General features: G+C 41.6%; 1 protein-coding gene across 3 annotated transcripts in view; it reads left to right on the top strand.

Annotated features, from left to right (window-relative positions):
• dyrk1b (dual-specificity tyrosine-(Y)-phosphorylation regulated kinase 1B) overlaps positions 1-16477 on the top strand; it is a 70062-nt gene that overhangs the window by 51483 nt on the left and 2102 nt on the right. For all 3 annotated transcript variants that reach the window (XM_032558171.1, XM_032558172.1, XM_032558170.1), the window contains 11 exons: positions 2298-2467; positions 5171-5290; positions 5698-5886; positions 6310-6457; positions 9499-9648; positions 10211-10347; positions 12168-12314; positions 12441-12581; positions 12938-13058; positions 15386-15568; positions 16208-16311. In XM_032558171.1, the coding sequence (XP_032414062.1) occupies positions 2298-2467; positions 5171-5290; positions 5698-5886; positions 6310-6457; positions 9499-9648; positions 10211-10347; positions 12168-12314; positions 12441-12581; positions 12938-13058; positions 15386-15568; positions 16208-16311 (1610 nt within the window). The remainder of the gene's footprint in view (positions 1-2297; positions 2468-5170; positions 5291-5697; positions 5887-6309; positions 6458-9498; positions 9649-10210; positions 10348-12167; positions 12315-12440; positions 12582-12937; positions 13059-15385; positions 15569-16207; positions 16312-16477) is intronic.

The raw sequence follows: 16477 nt of genomic DNA, 5'->3' as shown, positions 1-16477 counted from the left end.
AGTCCTGTGACTATATGGTTCTGGTACTACAATTAAAATGCTGTAATACCTGTACTGCACCGCTATGGGATGATAATGTTGAGAAAATTAACATCTCAATTCAAAAGAAAAATTAGTGCATGGCTAAAGATTGTCCCACAGCAGCTCCAGGTTTCTCCTTTTCTCTTCGGTCAGTTAGCTTTGGAGTTTCAGTGCAGCGTGAAGCATCAGGTGGACCCTGGAACGCAGCTCAGGTCTTTGTTCAGGGTCATTGGCCCAGAAAGCAGTATCAATGTTTCAATCAGTCTCCAGATATCCAGACAAAGCAGAGACTGACTGTGGCTTTAAACATGTAACTTTTTGGAAAGTTAATTTAAAACCTAGATTTTATATTTAATAGTTTATCAAGTATCAAGGATCTGAATTCACTGTATCATATCAACATATTTGTGTTTTAATGACCTGGCTCCATTAACATCCAGGGCAGGATTACTACTAAATGATGGAGTGTTATAAACTCTTACTGAACTATGAAGGAGAGATGACCAGGGAATAAAACATGATGGAAGAAAGCTTTTTTTTCTAACAGGGTGTTGCTGTCTGTGCTGTTGGACTCACTGACAACTTTATGAGTTGATTTGAAAGAAATCATCTTCATAAACAAACAATATGGAAGAAGGGAGAAGTAAAAATCAAGCTGCAAAGTTTCTGCACAGGTAATAACTGGCATTGTTACTAAATTTTCAAATGGAAGCTCTGAGAATTTTGAATGAATAAAAACAGTTTCTCTAGTTAGAAAGGAGGGAGGTCAGCCATGATGCATGATCATCTCTAAAAGCTGCCATAGCAGCCAGGTAGTCTAACTCTGGCCCAGTCATATACCTGTGAGACTGTTTCTGTTAACACTCAGGCATCATGAAGAACACCACATTATGATCACAGATCCTCCTGCGAACATAAATCAAGAACACTTTTGATCAGAAAAGGTTTTAGTTTTACCTCATAGGTTTTAAATTCTGAGGTTGACTTGGACAAAGATGTCTGTCCTAGCTTCTGCCACACTAGTTTTGACTAGTGTGGCAGTCAAAACTGTCACACTAGTGACAGCCCACAGAACCCCACATAACTCCATATTGTTGTGTGGGGTTTCACAACAATATACGCTTCTTTACCCAAGTTATGTTATGCTCTGTATTTGAGATTTTTCAGCTTAGGTTAAACTTGCTAATAAACAGAGATATCAGGGCAGCACCACATCAGGAAAATACATAACTACAATATTGATTCTGATTACATTTACCTCCCGCTTTTAAAGACTCTTGACTTTTTCACTGTCATTCTCCACTTCAGCATCATTACCTCTAAGCATACAGGTGAGGTCTGGGTGGTCTGTCCAAATGTCTTTAAATATTGTTGGTATGAAGAGCATGAAAAAATTGAAGCTTGAAATATAATATTCTACCCAGTGTTGCATCAAATGAATCTTTTGCAATTGTGAAAAGTTTTATGTACCTTTGTTAATAAATACTCCTTTGGCATGTGCAGGGATTTTCAGGATCAACACACTCCAGGTATTAACGTTTTGGGTTTTTTTTTATGATTCTGATCTTAAACGTTAACTGTCAACAAAGAGTTGATTATTTTCTAAATTTGGCTAAAACTGGCTGGGAATTCGTGATGTGCATTTTTTCCCAGTGTTTCTGAGCATGAGCGTTTTAAGACATGAACTTGGGATTTAAAAAATTAATAGTTAGCAAGTTTGAGTGAAATAGTCACAGAGAAGGTGGGTGGGGCAACATGGCCTGCTGTGGGCTCTTCATGTTTTCAGCATGTTTCTACATTTAAACCTTTGCACATGCACCAGAGGATAGGACACACACGCATGGTGCTTCTTCATGCTGTTCAATGGTCTGCTGGGTTGCAAATTTAAAGTATTAGCAGAGTTATGTCAAAAGCAGTAAATCTGCTTTCTGCGTCTCACTGAATATGTATGGTCATGGTGTAGACCAACACTCCACGGCTATGTGTTGGCACATGTGTGGTGTGAGCGTCAACATGCAGTCAACATGTGGTGTGGGACAACATGGTGTAGATCAACATTGCCAGGTTGTAGGTCAACATTTCCGTGGTGTGGGTCAACATGGGCATGATGTGGGCTGACACAGCCACGGTGTAGGCCGTCATGGTGTGGGCCAACAGAGGCAGGGTGTGACAGATGTTCAGTGTATGGTCTGCTGGGTTGCAAAAATAAAGTATTAGCAGAGTTATGTCAGGAGGTGGAGAAAAAGAATTGAGGGTTTCTCTCCTTCTCTCCACAGGTGCAAGCAGCTCAGGATGTCCGCCCACCTCCTCCTCCTCCTCCTCCACCTCCTCCTCCTCCTCCTCCGCTGCCCAGGGCTTCTCCCTCGCTGAGCCAGCCATGACCAGCCAGCACACACACACACACCCCTCCTTCAGCTCCATCCACTCCATGGCCGAGCAGCAGCAGGTAACACACACACTGTACCATCGCTAATATCAGCGTTCCTTATTTAAGATGAAGCTGTATAGAGAAGTTGACAGTAGCCAAAATAAATGGAAGTAAATCTTAGCAGGTGTAGGTTACAGCCAGGTGATTTGAGGAATGAGGGAAGGTGTGTGGGGGCGGGGGGTGTTTGGATGGAGGGGGGGTTGTACTCACGTCACACCTGGACAAACAGGAAGTCCTGGGCAGTTGCCCATGTTGTCCATAAGAAACCGCCACTGCACATAAAACAAATTGGTGAAGTCTGAAAAGGAGACTATAATGAATAGGCAAGGTAAACAGGTAGGTGTTCAGTAATTATTTGAAGGTAGCTAGAGAGTCTGAGTTCCTGATGTTTTGGAAGAAAGTTCCAGAGGGGTGGGGTGGCAGCAGAAAAGTCTTGATCCCCCAGGGTACGGTGTTTGGTTCTGATGGGATTCAGGAGGTTAGAGTCAGAGGAATGAAGAGGACCAGTAGGAGAGGATTTCAGCTCCTACTGGAGCTTTGAAGGAGGTCATTGAGATATGAGGTGTTGAACAGTATGTTGTATTGTATCTGGTGTTGAATGGGGAGCCAGTGGAGATTTTTAAGAACAGGGGTGATGTGGTCCATGAAGTGAGTGTGGATAAGTAGATGGACGTTTTGGATATACTGTACGTTTTGCAGATGCATGGAGTGAAGTTCATGAAGGATGGTTTTGTAGTAGTCAAGTCTTGAAGTAATGAAGGAGTGGATAAGAATTTGAGTGATGGAGTGAGAGAGAGAGATGGGTGGAGACGAGCAATGTTGCATAGGTGGAAGAATGATATCCTGCTGATGGTATTGATGTGGCCTTGGAAGGAGAGGGAAGAGTCAAGAATGATGCCAAGTTTTTGAACTCGGGGGAAGGAGTGACTATGTGGCTGTTGATGGGGAAAGTGATGTTCTGAGCAGAGAATAGGTGGGTTTCAGACCATTAGTGAGTAGTTCAGTTTTGTTGCTATTGAGCTTTAGAAAGTTCAGAATTTTATATTAGTAAGCCAGCCGGTGATGGTGAAAAGGGAGAAAATCTGCAGGTGGGTAATGAATTAGGATCTGATGGAGACTGAGACGAGAAAGAGGAGGCAAGGTGGATGTCAATTACTTTAATGTTTGAGTGGAAGAAGGTTAGGAAATTCTTGCATTTATGTGATGCAAAGGTAGATTTGATGTTGTTCTGAGGTTTAGTCAGTTTGTGAAATGTGGAGAATAGAGTGTGGGAGTTTGAGGAGTTAGAATGGATTATGTCAGAGGAGAACTTGCTGTCTTGTATATTGTGATGTGGTCCTTGTAGCTTTGATAGGGGACAGTGAGCTTGATTGTCTTGTAGAGGCGTTCTAGATGTCATCGTCTTTTCTTAAGAGTGTGCAGTTCTTGGGTGTACCATGGGGCTGAATGGGTGAAGGATACTGTTATTGTCTTGGAAGTTGCAAGCTGATTGAGGCAGGTGGAGAAAGTTGGAGTAGTTACAAGTGGTTGACATGTTCTGGTGGACCCTGGACGCTGATACATGGATCCTGGACTCTGGGACCTGGAGCCTGGCCCTATTTCTTCTACAGTCTCACATCCAGCACACCGTCTTCTCTCTGTTCACAGGGTGCAATGGCCAGGAAATCTAAAACAAGCCAACATAAAGTCACCCAAGCATGTTGCAGTGTGAACTGTAATAACCTTCATGAGAACTGAAAAGAATCAGTGTTTCTGTTGTGTGTGAGAGGATTCTCCACACCAGCTTCATTCTTCAACACCTGTTGTGGAGCAGAAGAACAGATACAGACACCTAGGGAAGTCATCACTAGGTGTCCGTAAGCTACATCACTGCATGCCTAGAATGACAGCAGAGAGGTCACTGAAGCCATTCAACAAAGACAAAATAGAGAGGAGACTGGTTTCTAGTCCAGTTGCGGACAGTTTCTGTCCCGGTTGATTGACCTATCTAGTGTGGACCACTTTAATGAAGCTCTCATCACATCAGAGCATTTTAAAGATAAATGATCCTCCAAATACACCATAATAAATGGTTTGCCTTCTTCAAAACAAAACCAGTTGATAATATATCAAGCAGGTCATGAAAATTGCTTCCCTCACAATGAAGGTTTGTTTTAAGCTGGATCAGTGAGAACAAGTTCTGTTTTAAAATCAAGTTAAATCACTTCCAGCAAACCTGAAATAATGTGGAGTTTTTATCATGTTACTGAGTTTTCATCTTGGTGAATGGCCCTCGAGTCAACATCCTGGACAGGGGAAGTGATTCCTGTTGCTCATCAAATGTCTATGTAGCCCCAGATTCTTACGAATACATTTATTTGACAGGACTTCCAGTTATGACCTTTCATTGTTGTCTTATTATTGGACTGTAAGACATGGCATGCTTGTTTTTCCAAGGGATGGACTGAAGGTCTCAGGGGGCTACATTACATGTATTATCAGAGAAATGAGAACATGTGTTTCTAGATGTCTTCTGACTGAACTTTGTCCACATCTTAGCTCATTATGTTGTTCCACTGTAGCTTCTCCAGGTGTTGCAGCTCTCACACCCACTTTCCCCTCCACCAAGCCACTTTTATGACTAACAGAGTCAACAGTTTTGAGGTTGTCTGAATGCTCTTCACATTCGCTGGTCATGATGTGAAATTGTTCGGGTTGGTTACAGTGCTGTGTTCTCTCTAGGTGCTGTCTGATATGACCATACTCCAGCGGAGGATCCCCCCTAGTTTCAGAGACCCTGCTAGCGCCCCATTGAGGAAACTCTCAGTTGACCTTATCAAAACTTACAAGCACATCAATGAGGTAAAAATTCTCAGCTGTATATAATATTAAACCTGTTTTTTAATAATGATATAGGGAGGACATATTGCCTGTATTGGGGTGTTGGGTTGTGTTAAAGTCAGAGCTAGTTGAACACTGACCTAGTCCCATGAGCTCAATACAGTTCACTTCATAGACTTTGAAGTCTGTTTCCTAGAATGTGGTCAGTGTCCTCCTCTCTGTAGGTGCTGGACTCACCCAACATCTGTCCACATGGGCGTAGAGAACCGCTCAGAGCACTGAGCATTTCTTTCTCAGTGCTCTGCTCTGAAAACTGACAAGCCACAGTTCATACCGAAAGATTAAAAATATAGTGACTATATTTATTGATAGTATGTGGGTCAATGATCAGACTGGAGGTGGGGCCTAATTTCTGCTTGCACACACAGGTATACTATACAAAGAAGAAGCGGCGGGCCCAGCAAGTCCCTCCTGAGGATAGCAGCACGAAAAAGGAGAAAAAAATTTACAATGATGGCTATGATGACGACAACTATGATTACATAGTGAAAAATGGAGAAAAGTGGCTGGACCGCTATGAGATCGACTCACTTATTGGGAAGGGCTCCTTTGGACAGGTGAGGACATTGAAACAAACCTTAATATAATGATGTGTTCAAGGACACTTCATTATGTTTGGGTGAAAGTGAAAGCAGCAGTTAGCTGTATCAGGAACTGAAGCACCTCTTCTTGAAGTGGTAAGCCTCTAACGGCCTTGGAGCTGAACTAATGCAGGACTTTGGGACGTTAGTGTGTCCCACTTTGAGACATGTACCAGCTGAGTAGCAGCTGTTAATAAGCTGAGCTGGTCTATCCTCCAACATTTGTTTCTGATATGATTGTAACATTGGAGGTCTGCACATTATGTTTCTGAGTCGCCCCCATGTGGCCACCTCTGGGAACACAACTCCTAGCCCTTTAGTTTTGTCATCATTAACTTGGCTTCTGTCACAGTGTTTTAGCATGCAGAGAGATATGGTGTGTGTGTTTTGTGTCTGCAGGTAGTGAAGGCCTACGACCACCATGAGCAGGAGTGGGTTGCCATTAAAATCATCAAGAACAAAAAGGCTTTTCTAAACCAGGCACAGATCGAACTACGCCTGCTGGAGCTTATGAACAAGCATGACACTGAAATGAAATATTACATTGGTAAGAGCAACATTAACACAGCAGCTGCAGAGCATTACCCACAGATGTGTTTTACGCTACTTTGACCAGGGTGTATCTGTGGATTCAGTTTGTGATGACGTCTTTAAGCACAGGGCCATTCCAGCTGTGACCTTAATGCAGACTGAAACCTCTCAGACAGTAATTAATTTACTAAAATATAACAGGGTCCATGTTGTCATCACCACAGACTGTCAAGTATTTCATTATTAATTTATTGTAAAAACTGGGGACTTGTGAGAAATGTTTGAAGCTGCAGCTGACAGTGCTGAGGTTCTTACTGCTTTTAATAGAAGACCTGACGTACTTCATGTAAAGTGCCAAAATTAGGTTCTCATTGACATAGACAGGTGAGGAGAATTGTGTCATTTTGTTCACAGAGAGGTATTCACTTGCCGAACCCGACAAAGAACTCAATGAAGTGTTGTGTGATTGATCAGAAGTTTGTTGCTGTGTTTATGTGGAAGTGCTCTCAGACAATAATGTTGACATTTCTCTTCAACTAGTCAGCATCTCTACAAAGCCTTTTTATCTGCACGAGACATGGATACCTTCAGTAATGTTTATCTGACACCATGAGGAACAATGTTCATTTGTACGATTCTTCACTAAATAACTACAATAAAAATAAAACTGGCAAATGGTTAAAAACTCCTGGATGGAGATTGCAACATCGTTGTTCATGGAGGTGGCTGACTGCAGAAAAGTGTGGCGCTGTCTCTGTGACCATTTCATAAAATCAAAACAGAGGAAGCAGGGAGGAAGGGGGGAACCTCTGTGAGTAGTGGTGTAATGTATGCTGAAGCGGGAGGGGTGTCCTCCAGGTCTTCTGCACCATTGCATGAAAGGTGTGTGCAAGTATGTTGGCGCCTTTAACCAGAACTTTTGCTTCACCGTACAGACAGTGTGAGCTTCCTGCTTCTGGAATGAAGATCTTTTATTTTGAGGTTCTGACATACGGGAACCTGAAGCTACAGCCGGATGCTGAGCGCCTTTCCCCTCTACAGGATAGTCTCATGTTGAAATGAAGTTTAACGGCTGCTCTGTGGCTGAAAGCTCTGCTCTCACTGGACTGACCAGGGTTTAGATGAGGTAATGCTAAAAGGAAAGTTCTCCTGGCTCAGCTGTTGGAATATAAACTGCAAAGGATCTGGTGTTCATCAGCTGTTATAACTAAATCTTAAGTCTAAAGTAAAAAATTTCTGAAGAAATTTAAACAGGGCCTGCCAAAGTGTGCCCGTTGGTTGGAACCCAGCGTTCTGATGCTAAAAATTAGCACCAATGCTAAAGTAAACTGTATTGTTTGTGGAGAATTACAAGGATGTTGACTTACATGGACTTCTTCAATTCAGTATGTTAAAATTAGTGTTTACTCTAAAATTAGCCAAATTGCTAATGTTAGCCTAAAAGCTGTCATTAGTAAGTGGGTTATCACTAGCATGTTGTCTTTCTTTGACTTCCTCCATTCCGTATGCTAAACGTACCTAATAACTAAAAAATTAGCTAAATGCTTATTTTAGGGAAAATGCTAATGCAGAGCAAGGCAGGGCACTAATGTTGGAGATTATGCTTTCTCCATTTAGGTTCTTAATGTATGAGGTTCAAGAAGAATCAGTGAGTTGAATTCATGAATTCTGTTTATTAAGACTAAAATGCAGCGCTGGTCCATTGTCATGTCTTCCTTATAGGAAAACACAGCAAAATGGCCCCTAACAGTTTCTAATTTCTTTTGTTGGCCTCTATCTAAGCTATGCCCTAAAGATGACACATTGTCATGTGTGTCATTTCCTTAAACCTTAGCTGTGTACATACATGCATGCGTGTGCACGTATGTGTGTGTGAGTGTGCATATATACTAGCATGCAAGTAGCTAAAAGAAATAGAGGAAAACATAGAATTATTTAATCCCAACACTTACCTGAAGAGAAAGAGTAGCTGAAAGACTTATTTTACTAAAAAGGCTAATGTTAGCGTACCGCTTTGCAAAGCAAGTCAGTTAGTTCTCTCCCTATGCACTGCGATGACGGGCCCCATTACTGTCCACACGTCACTGTGACAGGATTTATTTAACCAATATGGTAAAACTAAGCACATTCCAAAACCTCAAGGACACTTAGAAATAACTCAAAGCATGAGAACTGCTTTGATGAGTTGTAGTCCAACCCTCCCCTCCTTGAGAAGGGAGGCTGACCTTTGAACCTGCCTGAGAGTCTGTAGAACTGTCTTTCACTGCTTCATCAACAAACAGTTTGGTGCATTGCTGCCATCTTGTGGTTGCAAGGCATTACAAGTAGAAGCCTGTAAAATCATAACAGCTACTTACCAAAATAAAATTGTAAAATACTAATATTTGTATCATCTGCTTATCTCTCCTTTGATTGCTTTCCTGTTTGCCCTTTTCATCGTGTAGGACTTTGAACCCTGAATTCTACAGAGTTTTCATCAGCAGCCATATTTTCCTAAGAAGGACCTGCTGAGTCACTAGTTGCTATAGTGATAGCAGGCCTGTGCCTGCTATCACTCCCTGGCTCAACAACAGTGTTGAGCCAGGGAGGTGGTTAGCATAGTGTAGCTAACAGCTCCTGTGCTGCAGTTGTCCATCTTGAGTTGCTGGTTTTGGGGTTGGATCATGATATAAAAGAAGCTAATGCATGCTGTGGTACTTTCCTAGCAGGTTTGAATTGTTCTGTAAAGTACCCTATTTAAAGTACAGGGTGGAATTTAATGTAAGAACTGTTGAAATAAAGCAACATGAAACATAAACCATAAGGCCTTTTCTTCTCATTCGTGCTCCTTTGAAACCAAACCAGCATTTTTACTCATCCCTACAATGTGTGTTTAGGTCACACATACGAGAGAATAATCATATACCACGTCTGTTGTCTAGATTGTATAGGTGTTGAATGGAAATGCTATGAAAGGCAGAAGTAGTTCTGTCCCTCCTGACCTTTATTCTTTGTATCTCTTAACCTTCATCCTTGTCTCCCATCTGTGTGTCTGTCTGTCAATCTGTCTCTGTGCAGTCCACCTGAAGCGTCACTTTATGTTTAGGAACCATCTGTGTTTGGTGTTTGAGTTGTTGAGCTACAACCTGTATGATCTCCTGAGGAACACCAACTTCAGAGGAGTTTCCCTCAACCTCACCAGGAAGTTTGCACAGCAGCTCTGTACAGGTGGGTGGTCAGAGACGGTCTCTCTCACGTAGCGCCAACCAGGATCCTTCTAAACGTCTCACTAAAGCAGGTGAGCAGTCCACCTGGCTCTGGATCAGTTCACCCTTGCTCCCACCATGCGCTACCTGGAAACAAGCTACTTCATACCTTCAAACTGCTGAATGAATTCTAGAGATTACTAGTCATAACTCAACATATAATTCAGTTGATTTGTAGATTACGTTCTGAAATGTGTGAGTTTTCCCCTCTGTTCCCGTTGATCCCAGTCTGAGACTCTGAATCTAATGATCAGAGACTCTGGCGGCTGGTCAGACCACAGTGACTGAAAGCCATGCTAGAGAAAGATTCAAAATATCAGAAGCCAAATGACCTGCACACATATCTGGCTTAGAGCCCCAACCACAGATGTTGGTGGAGACCCCCATTAGGTTCACAGAGTCAGATGAGACCCTGGGGGGTCCTGGTGAGCGAGACTTGTACATGCATGCATGCAGAAATACACACATACATGAAGAGAGAAGTGCTAGTAATAAGTGTCCCTGATGTTTCGTTTGCTGTGCAGCATTATTATTCCTGGCCACTCCAGAGCTGTCAATCATTCACTGCGACCTGAAACCAGAGAACATCCTCCTGTGTAACCCCAAAAGATCTGCAATCAAGATAGTGGACTTTGGATCCTCCTGCCAGCTGGGCCAGAGGGTGAGCGCCCACACACACACACACACACACACACACACACACAAACACACACACACACACACAGACGCACACACACACTACCTCCTCTCTGTAGCCTCCTCTGATACAGGCATGTGTTGAACTGAAGCTCTAGGAAGCAGGTTTTGGGATTTGGACTCAGATATGAGCAGGTGTTGGTCAGAAACCTGCAGTTCCTCCGGAGTGGTTCTGCAGATGCCGCAGTAACAGCCTCACTGTTCCTGATGCAGCCTGTAAAGATATTTCTCTGTTTGTAAGGATGCTAAGAATATGATTCTAAACGGTAGGGAATGTTCTAAGACTGTTTGTTTTTAATCCAAATTAACCATTGCCGTAACAATGGCTACTGTGTCTGAGGTCCACATCATAAACAAAGCATTTCTTACATAAAACTATTACACACACTTAACATAATATTAGAAACACAACATATTAATTCATAAATTCACAATTATAGCACTTTATATAAGAAATAGAACATATTTCCACAATTATAACACTATGTAATAAAATAATTAGGTAGGGCTCTTTTAAAAGCTCTAGCATTTGTGACATTTCTAACATATGAAGGAAATGAGTTTCATGTTTTCATTTCTCTAAAACTAATTTGGTTAAATGTTTTTGTGAAGCACCTGACCACACCATGAGGAAATACTGCAAGTAGCACAAGACAACTGTGCTAATGATTTGAGGGATTCATTTTAAGGCTATGTAATGTAAACATATTTTTATAACAAGTAGTTGTCTTGCCATAACTGTAACAGTGCATTCAATCTGCTGAGACCAATGCAGTCTGCTGTCCACAGTGACGCTCAAAGTCTAATTTCTTCCACCTGAGTAATGGTTGTTCATTTAAACAGACTCAGTTTTTAATCTCCAGTTTGATCCAAATATTATGCTTTTGGGTTTAGATATGTTTAAAACTAATGTATTTGTATATACCCAATTTACAACTTGCTTAAGTTCACAGGCCAAGGTGCTAAACGGTGTTTCAATAGATGAACCTGACATATATATTGTGGTATCATCAGCATACATCACTGCCCTGATGTCCTGAAGGACAAAAGCAAAGTCAGACAGGTTGGAAAAAATTGAAAACTTTATAGATGAGAAATTTCCATAAAAAAAATACACATTGTGTTCGTTGAGAAAGACAACTAGCAAACCATCCTATAGTATGCAGTGAACATTTAGAATGCCTAAGTGTAATAAAACAGCTCCAACTAAATAATTTTTTAGTGGTTAAATTGAAACAATCATCTGAGTTAGGACAGTTGCAATTGAATGACCTTTATGATAAGCATGTTGAAATGGGTCCTGTGATGGACTGGCAACCTGCCCAGAGTGACCCCACCTATCGCCTGATGACCACTGGGGAGAGGAGGGAGGGATGTAAAGCTCTGCAAGCTTTAAATGACTGAAATGTTCTCATTTTCTTTAGAAAATCTAAATTTTAATTCCTTGTCTGTTAGTAAAGTGATGGAAAATAACCATCTGATTGCAGGATGATTATTTCAGTTTCCCTGAGTGCAGGTTTAAGAGGACCTCCAGATATGTCTGACATATTTCTTTGTAGGTGTAATATTATTGTAACAGACAAGGAAATTAAACATTTAGCTAAACTGCAACTTAGTTAATTAAAATAGTAATTCAATTTTTAACCAAACTGCTATCCTAATGGAAGTTTCATACAGCAGCTCTGCCTGGAATAAGGTGGATTTATCTTTGCTTTCATCTTTTTGCCAGCTTGTCTCCATGCCTCTGAACTTCCCTGCGTAACTCCACTACGTTGCTCTTCACAGATCTATCAGTACATACAGAGCAGGTTCTACCGCTCTCCTGAGGTCCTCTTGGGGATGCCATATGACCTGGCTATCGACATGTGGTCCCTCGGATGCATCCTTGTAGAGATGCACACAGGAGAGCCCCTCTTCAGTGGCTCCAACGAGGTAACCAGATGTACAGCATATAAACACTGTTTTCACTGTCTGCATGGGATGATTGTGTTTGTGCTTTATGACTGCACATGCACTTCCTTAACAACGATGACCATGTGTGTTTGCACATCTGAACAGGTTGACCAGATGAATAAAATTGTGGAGGTTTTGGGAGTTCCACCCAGCCACATGCTGGATGCAGCTCCTAAAGCCAGGAAGTACTTTGACAAGCTGTCAGACGGCTTATGGACGGTGAAGAAGAACAAGGACGTGAAGAAGGTGAATGGTCCTTTCATTCCTTTTCCATGTGGAAGTCATGTCACCTTTAGTTTTAGTTTCTTTAAATACCTGCTGATGATATAATATTCAATAATGTCAGCCATTGAAAGCCATTATCCTGCAAAGTTCAGACACATCCCTGCTATGCCAATCAGAAGGCTGAATGAAATAAGAATCAAGTTGTTTGGAATAATAGAAGACTTAAGCTCACCCTCTGTATCTGGGGAGGAAGACATTTCAGCATCAAGAAGTTTAAAATTGACTTGGTTGTTTGTGAATGTACAGCTTGATGATTGGATGTGTGTGTGTGTGTGTGTGTGTGTGTGGGTGTGCGTGTGTATGCGTGTGCATTCTAGGAATACAAGCCTCCAGCTACACGCCGTCTTCATGAGATTTTAGGTGTAGAGACTGGGGGTCCAGGGGGGCGCAGGGCAGGAGAGCCAGGACATGCCCCCTGTGACTACCTGAAGTTTAAAGGTATGTTGTCACATGGTTGTGATGCTTCAAGATGAACTTTGACCTTTAGGCACAGACAGGAGAAAATCCAGGAAAGTCTCTGAGTCCATCAAGTTGTACAGCTGTTTTCCCATGTTCATGTCAGACCTGAGACACTTCAGAGTTCTCAAAAGGTGGACAAGAGCAGCATTCAGTCCTACAGGCAGGATCACCGGCTTAGAGGGACAGAGAGGTCATCAGTCACAACACAGAGACAAACAGGACAAACATTCTCCCACACAAACTTTCTTTGTAATTCAAGTTTTTATTAAGTTTTAAATTTTAAAGCATAAAAAACAATAGCAAACATAACATAAACATAAAATAAACATAAAATAAAGTGAGGGGCAAAACATAATTAATAAATACAAAAATTTGGTTGTATACATGTAACAGTGAAGGCTGTGCCATTGTTCCATTACAACCTTATTTCTGCCATTTAGCCTTCCAAGCGTCTCACATGCTGCGTTTTCAATCAGTCTTCCTCTCCACAGTTTAAAGGTTGGGGTCCGAGGTTCTTTCCAAAGCATTAAAATCAAACCAACACGCCACAAATTCAGTGTTTAATACCTTAAAAGCCGTTGTGTCCAAATGTGGAACCTCACTTATTTCCCCCAACAGACAAAGTCTCAGTGATTCAGGTCATTTAAACTTCAGCCAGCCCCCATAAATGTTAACACACTGGAGAAACTCGTGGACATTCCCTTAAAGCGGGGTCTCAAACTCCAGTCTTATAGGGCTGCTGCCCTGCAACTTTTAAATGTGCCTCTGCTGTACCACACTGAATAGAATTAGGTTATTAAGGTTCTGGAGAACTGATCTACACAAGGAGGAGGTCATTAAGCCATTTCATTCCCGGGTTTTGTACCTGTGGCTCATGTAAAAACTGCAGGACAGTGTCCCTTGAGGACTGGAGGTACAAGATGTGTCTTATGTGCCTTACAGCATGCAGGAGAGCAACCTTTATTTTTTGACATTTGCAACATAAGTCGTCTTTATCTATGCTCATTTTATGAAGTCTAGACGGTGTGAGACAGTATCTGTTAAGAATTTTATATAGAACAAATGTGTTTTTGGCCTCCCTGATGCATAACCCATTATGATAAATAATTGAGTCCCATGTTCCTTCATCAAAAGTACAATCAAGATCTCTTTCCCATATTCTTTTGAGACTTTTACCCATATTATTTTTAGCCCATGGCCACATATTATACCATTTTGATGCCTTGCTAAATACAGGCTGTAATCCCAAAAAACACTCTATCAGATTTTTCTCCAGAGGAAACTTCATTCTATCTTTTATGCAATCTCTAATTTGTAAATATCTCCAGAAGTGACTGCTACCCTCCAGTTTTAAACTTTTCAATAAACCCATTATATGACATAAATATATCCTCTTCATATAGATAACCAACAGTTCTTATATCTTTTTTTTAACCATTGCGGTCAATAAATTGTTTGCCAATTTTGATTTTCGGGTTGTACCACAAGGATTAATATTTTTGGAAATATGAGGATATATTACATTTCTTGTGCACCTCTTGCCACACCTTCTTTGAGAACAAGAAAATTGGGTTATTCAGCCTATTCCCATTGTCTTCTGGTTTTTGGGTTAATACCTCAACAAAGGTAAATGGGGAGGTAAGTTCTTGCTCGGTTAAAACCCAGTCTAAATCTGTTTTTGTCTCTGTCCAGGGTTTTATATTGACATTTCAAAGGAGATTTATTATACCTTAAAAGAATTTGTGGAGGAATACATATTGGTATCATTCCAGTTATCTCACACATAAACTTACAACTGGAGAGACAACATCAGTTAACCCAGAAGCTGTGTGTGGACCGTGAGAGGAAGCTGGAGTACCCAGAAAGAACCCGGGACCTTTTTTCTGGGTTCCTCTCTGATGTTCTCCAGGAACACTGTTAGCTGACCTTTCTGAAAAACCCCCAACTAAACCACCGGTAGCCTGCCCTGTTCTCTGTCCACTAAATATGAGCTAACAGGAAGTCTGTGAGTGATGCTGCTGTCTACTTCACTACAGGCAACGTAGAAACGGAAACTATTTATTAATGTGTTCATAAATTGAATCCTTGAAGCCCCAAGAGCAAAAAAAAAGCACTTTGAAATGTCTTGCTGCTGAAATGTGCTATACAAATAAAATTTGATTGACTGATTGAAGAGATGTTGATGATTTACTGTATATGTTCAACTTCATCCGTCAACATGCTAATTTCACTTAAATTACTTCTTATTCTTATTTTCCAACAATAAAACCTTGATGTGTATTCTGGTGACATTTTTCTTTTTTCAGATCTGATCTTGCGCATGCTGGACTACGACCCTAAAAGCAGAATCACGCCATTTTATGCCCTCCAGCACAATTTCTTTAAGAAAACGACAGATGAAGGAACGAACACAAGCTCATCTACATCCACCTCTCCTGCCATGGACCACTCCCATTCAACCTCCACTACTAGCTCTGTTTCTAGCTCTGGTAACGGCCCACACTCTCCATCTGTTCTCTGTCTGCAGCTAGATCTGCTCTGACTGATGCTCCTCATCTACCAGAGGGATCCTGGAAGAACCTTTACAGCCATCTAGCACATCTACTATCACTCAGTGGATCTCCTCCCTCTGTAGTCAACCAGTCACAACTAAGCTGGCACATTTAGCCTTAACAGTGCAGTAAAATGTCATCACCAGGATATCTGACTGGGTTCCTAATTAAAGCAAGATGGCTACCTTAAATAACTGTGGGTTAAGATACCTTTTAGCATTCTCCATGTTGTTTGTAAAAAGATCCAGCAGGGTGGGTCTGCTATGACCCTGACTCAGTAGTCACAGACATGCATCAGCTGACCTCTGGTGGGATAAAGCCACAGGTAGAGGTATTGATGATGTCATGGTCTGAGCAACCAGCCAACAGCAGGACTTCCAGCTGTAAACATCTGGTTAATAAAGTGTGATAGAACCCAGAAGGACAGCAGGATCTCTACACTGAGTCTGTCCTCCATTATTCTTTGTAAAGGAGTGTTGGTAGGGTCTATATCAGTTATTAATCGACCAAAATGAATGAATGAGTCAATGTTTGAAACCCAGTGATGACACTGATGTGAGAATCGTCTGTTTTCAGGTGGCTCCAGTGGTTCTTCCAATGACAACCGTAACTACCGTTACAGCAACCGCTACTACAACTCTGCTGTCACCCACTCAGACTATGAGATGACCAGTCCTCAGGTACAAACTTCACACCTCTCTCACACTGCTCCAGTCTGTCCCCCACTTTCACACTGCGCCTCTCTCTACTATAATAGTGGTGCTAGTCTATGTTTTCTCATACAAAGCAGATGTCTGCTGTCTTAATACAATCTGAGGTGTTATTTACAGCCAAGGATCTAGTGCA

This window comes from Xiphophorus hellerii, chromosome 3, assembly GCF_003331165.1.
Source record: "Xiphophorus hellerii strain 12219 chromosome 3, Xiphophorus_hellerii-4.1, whole genome shotgun sequence".
Classification (NCBI taxonomy): domain Eukaryota; kingdom Metazoa; phylum Chordata; class Actinopteri; order Cyprinodontiformes; family Poeciliidae; genus Xiphophorus; species Xiphophorus hellerii.
This window is presented reverse-complemented; position numbering and strand designations above follow the sequence as displayed.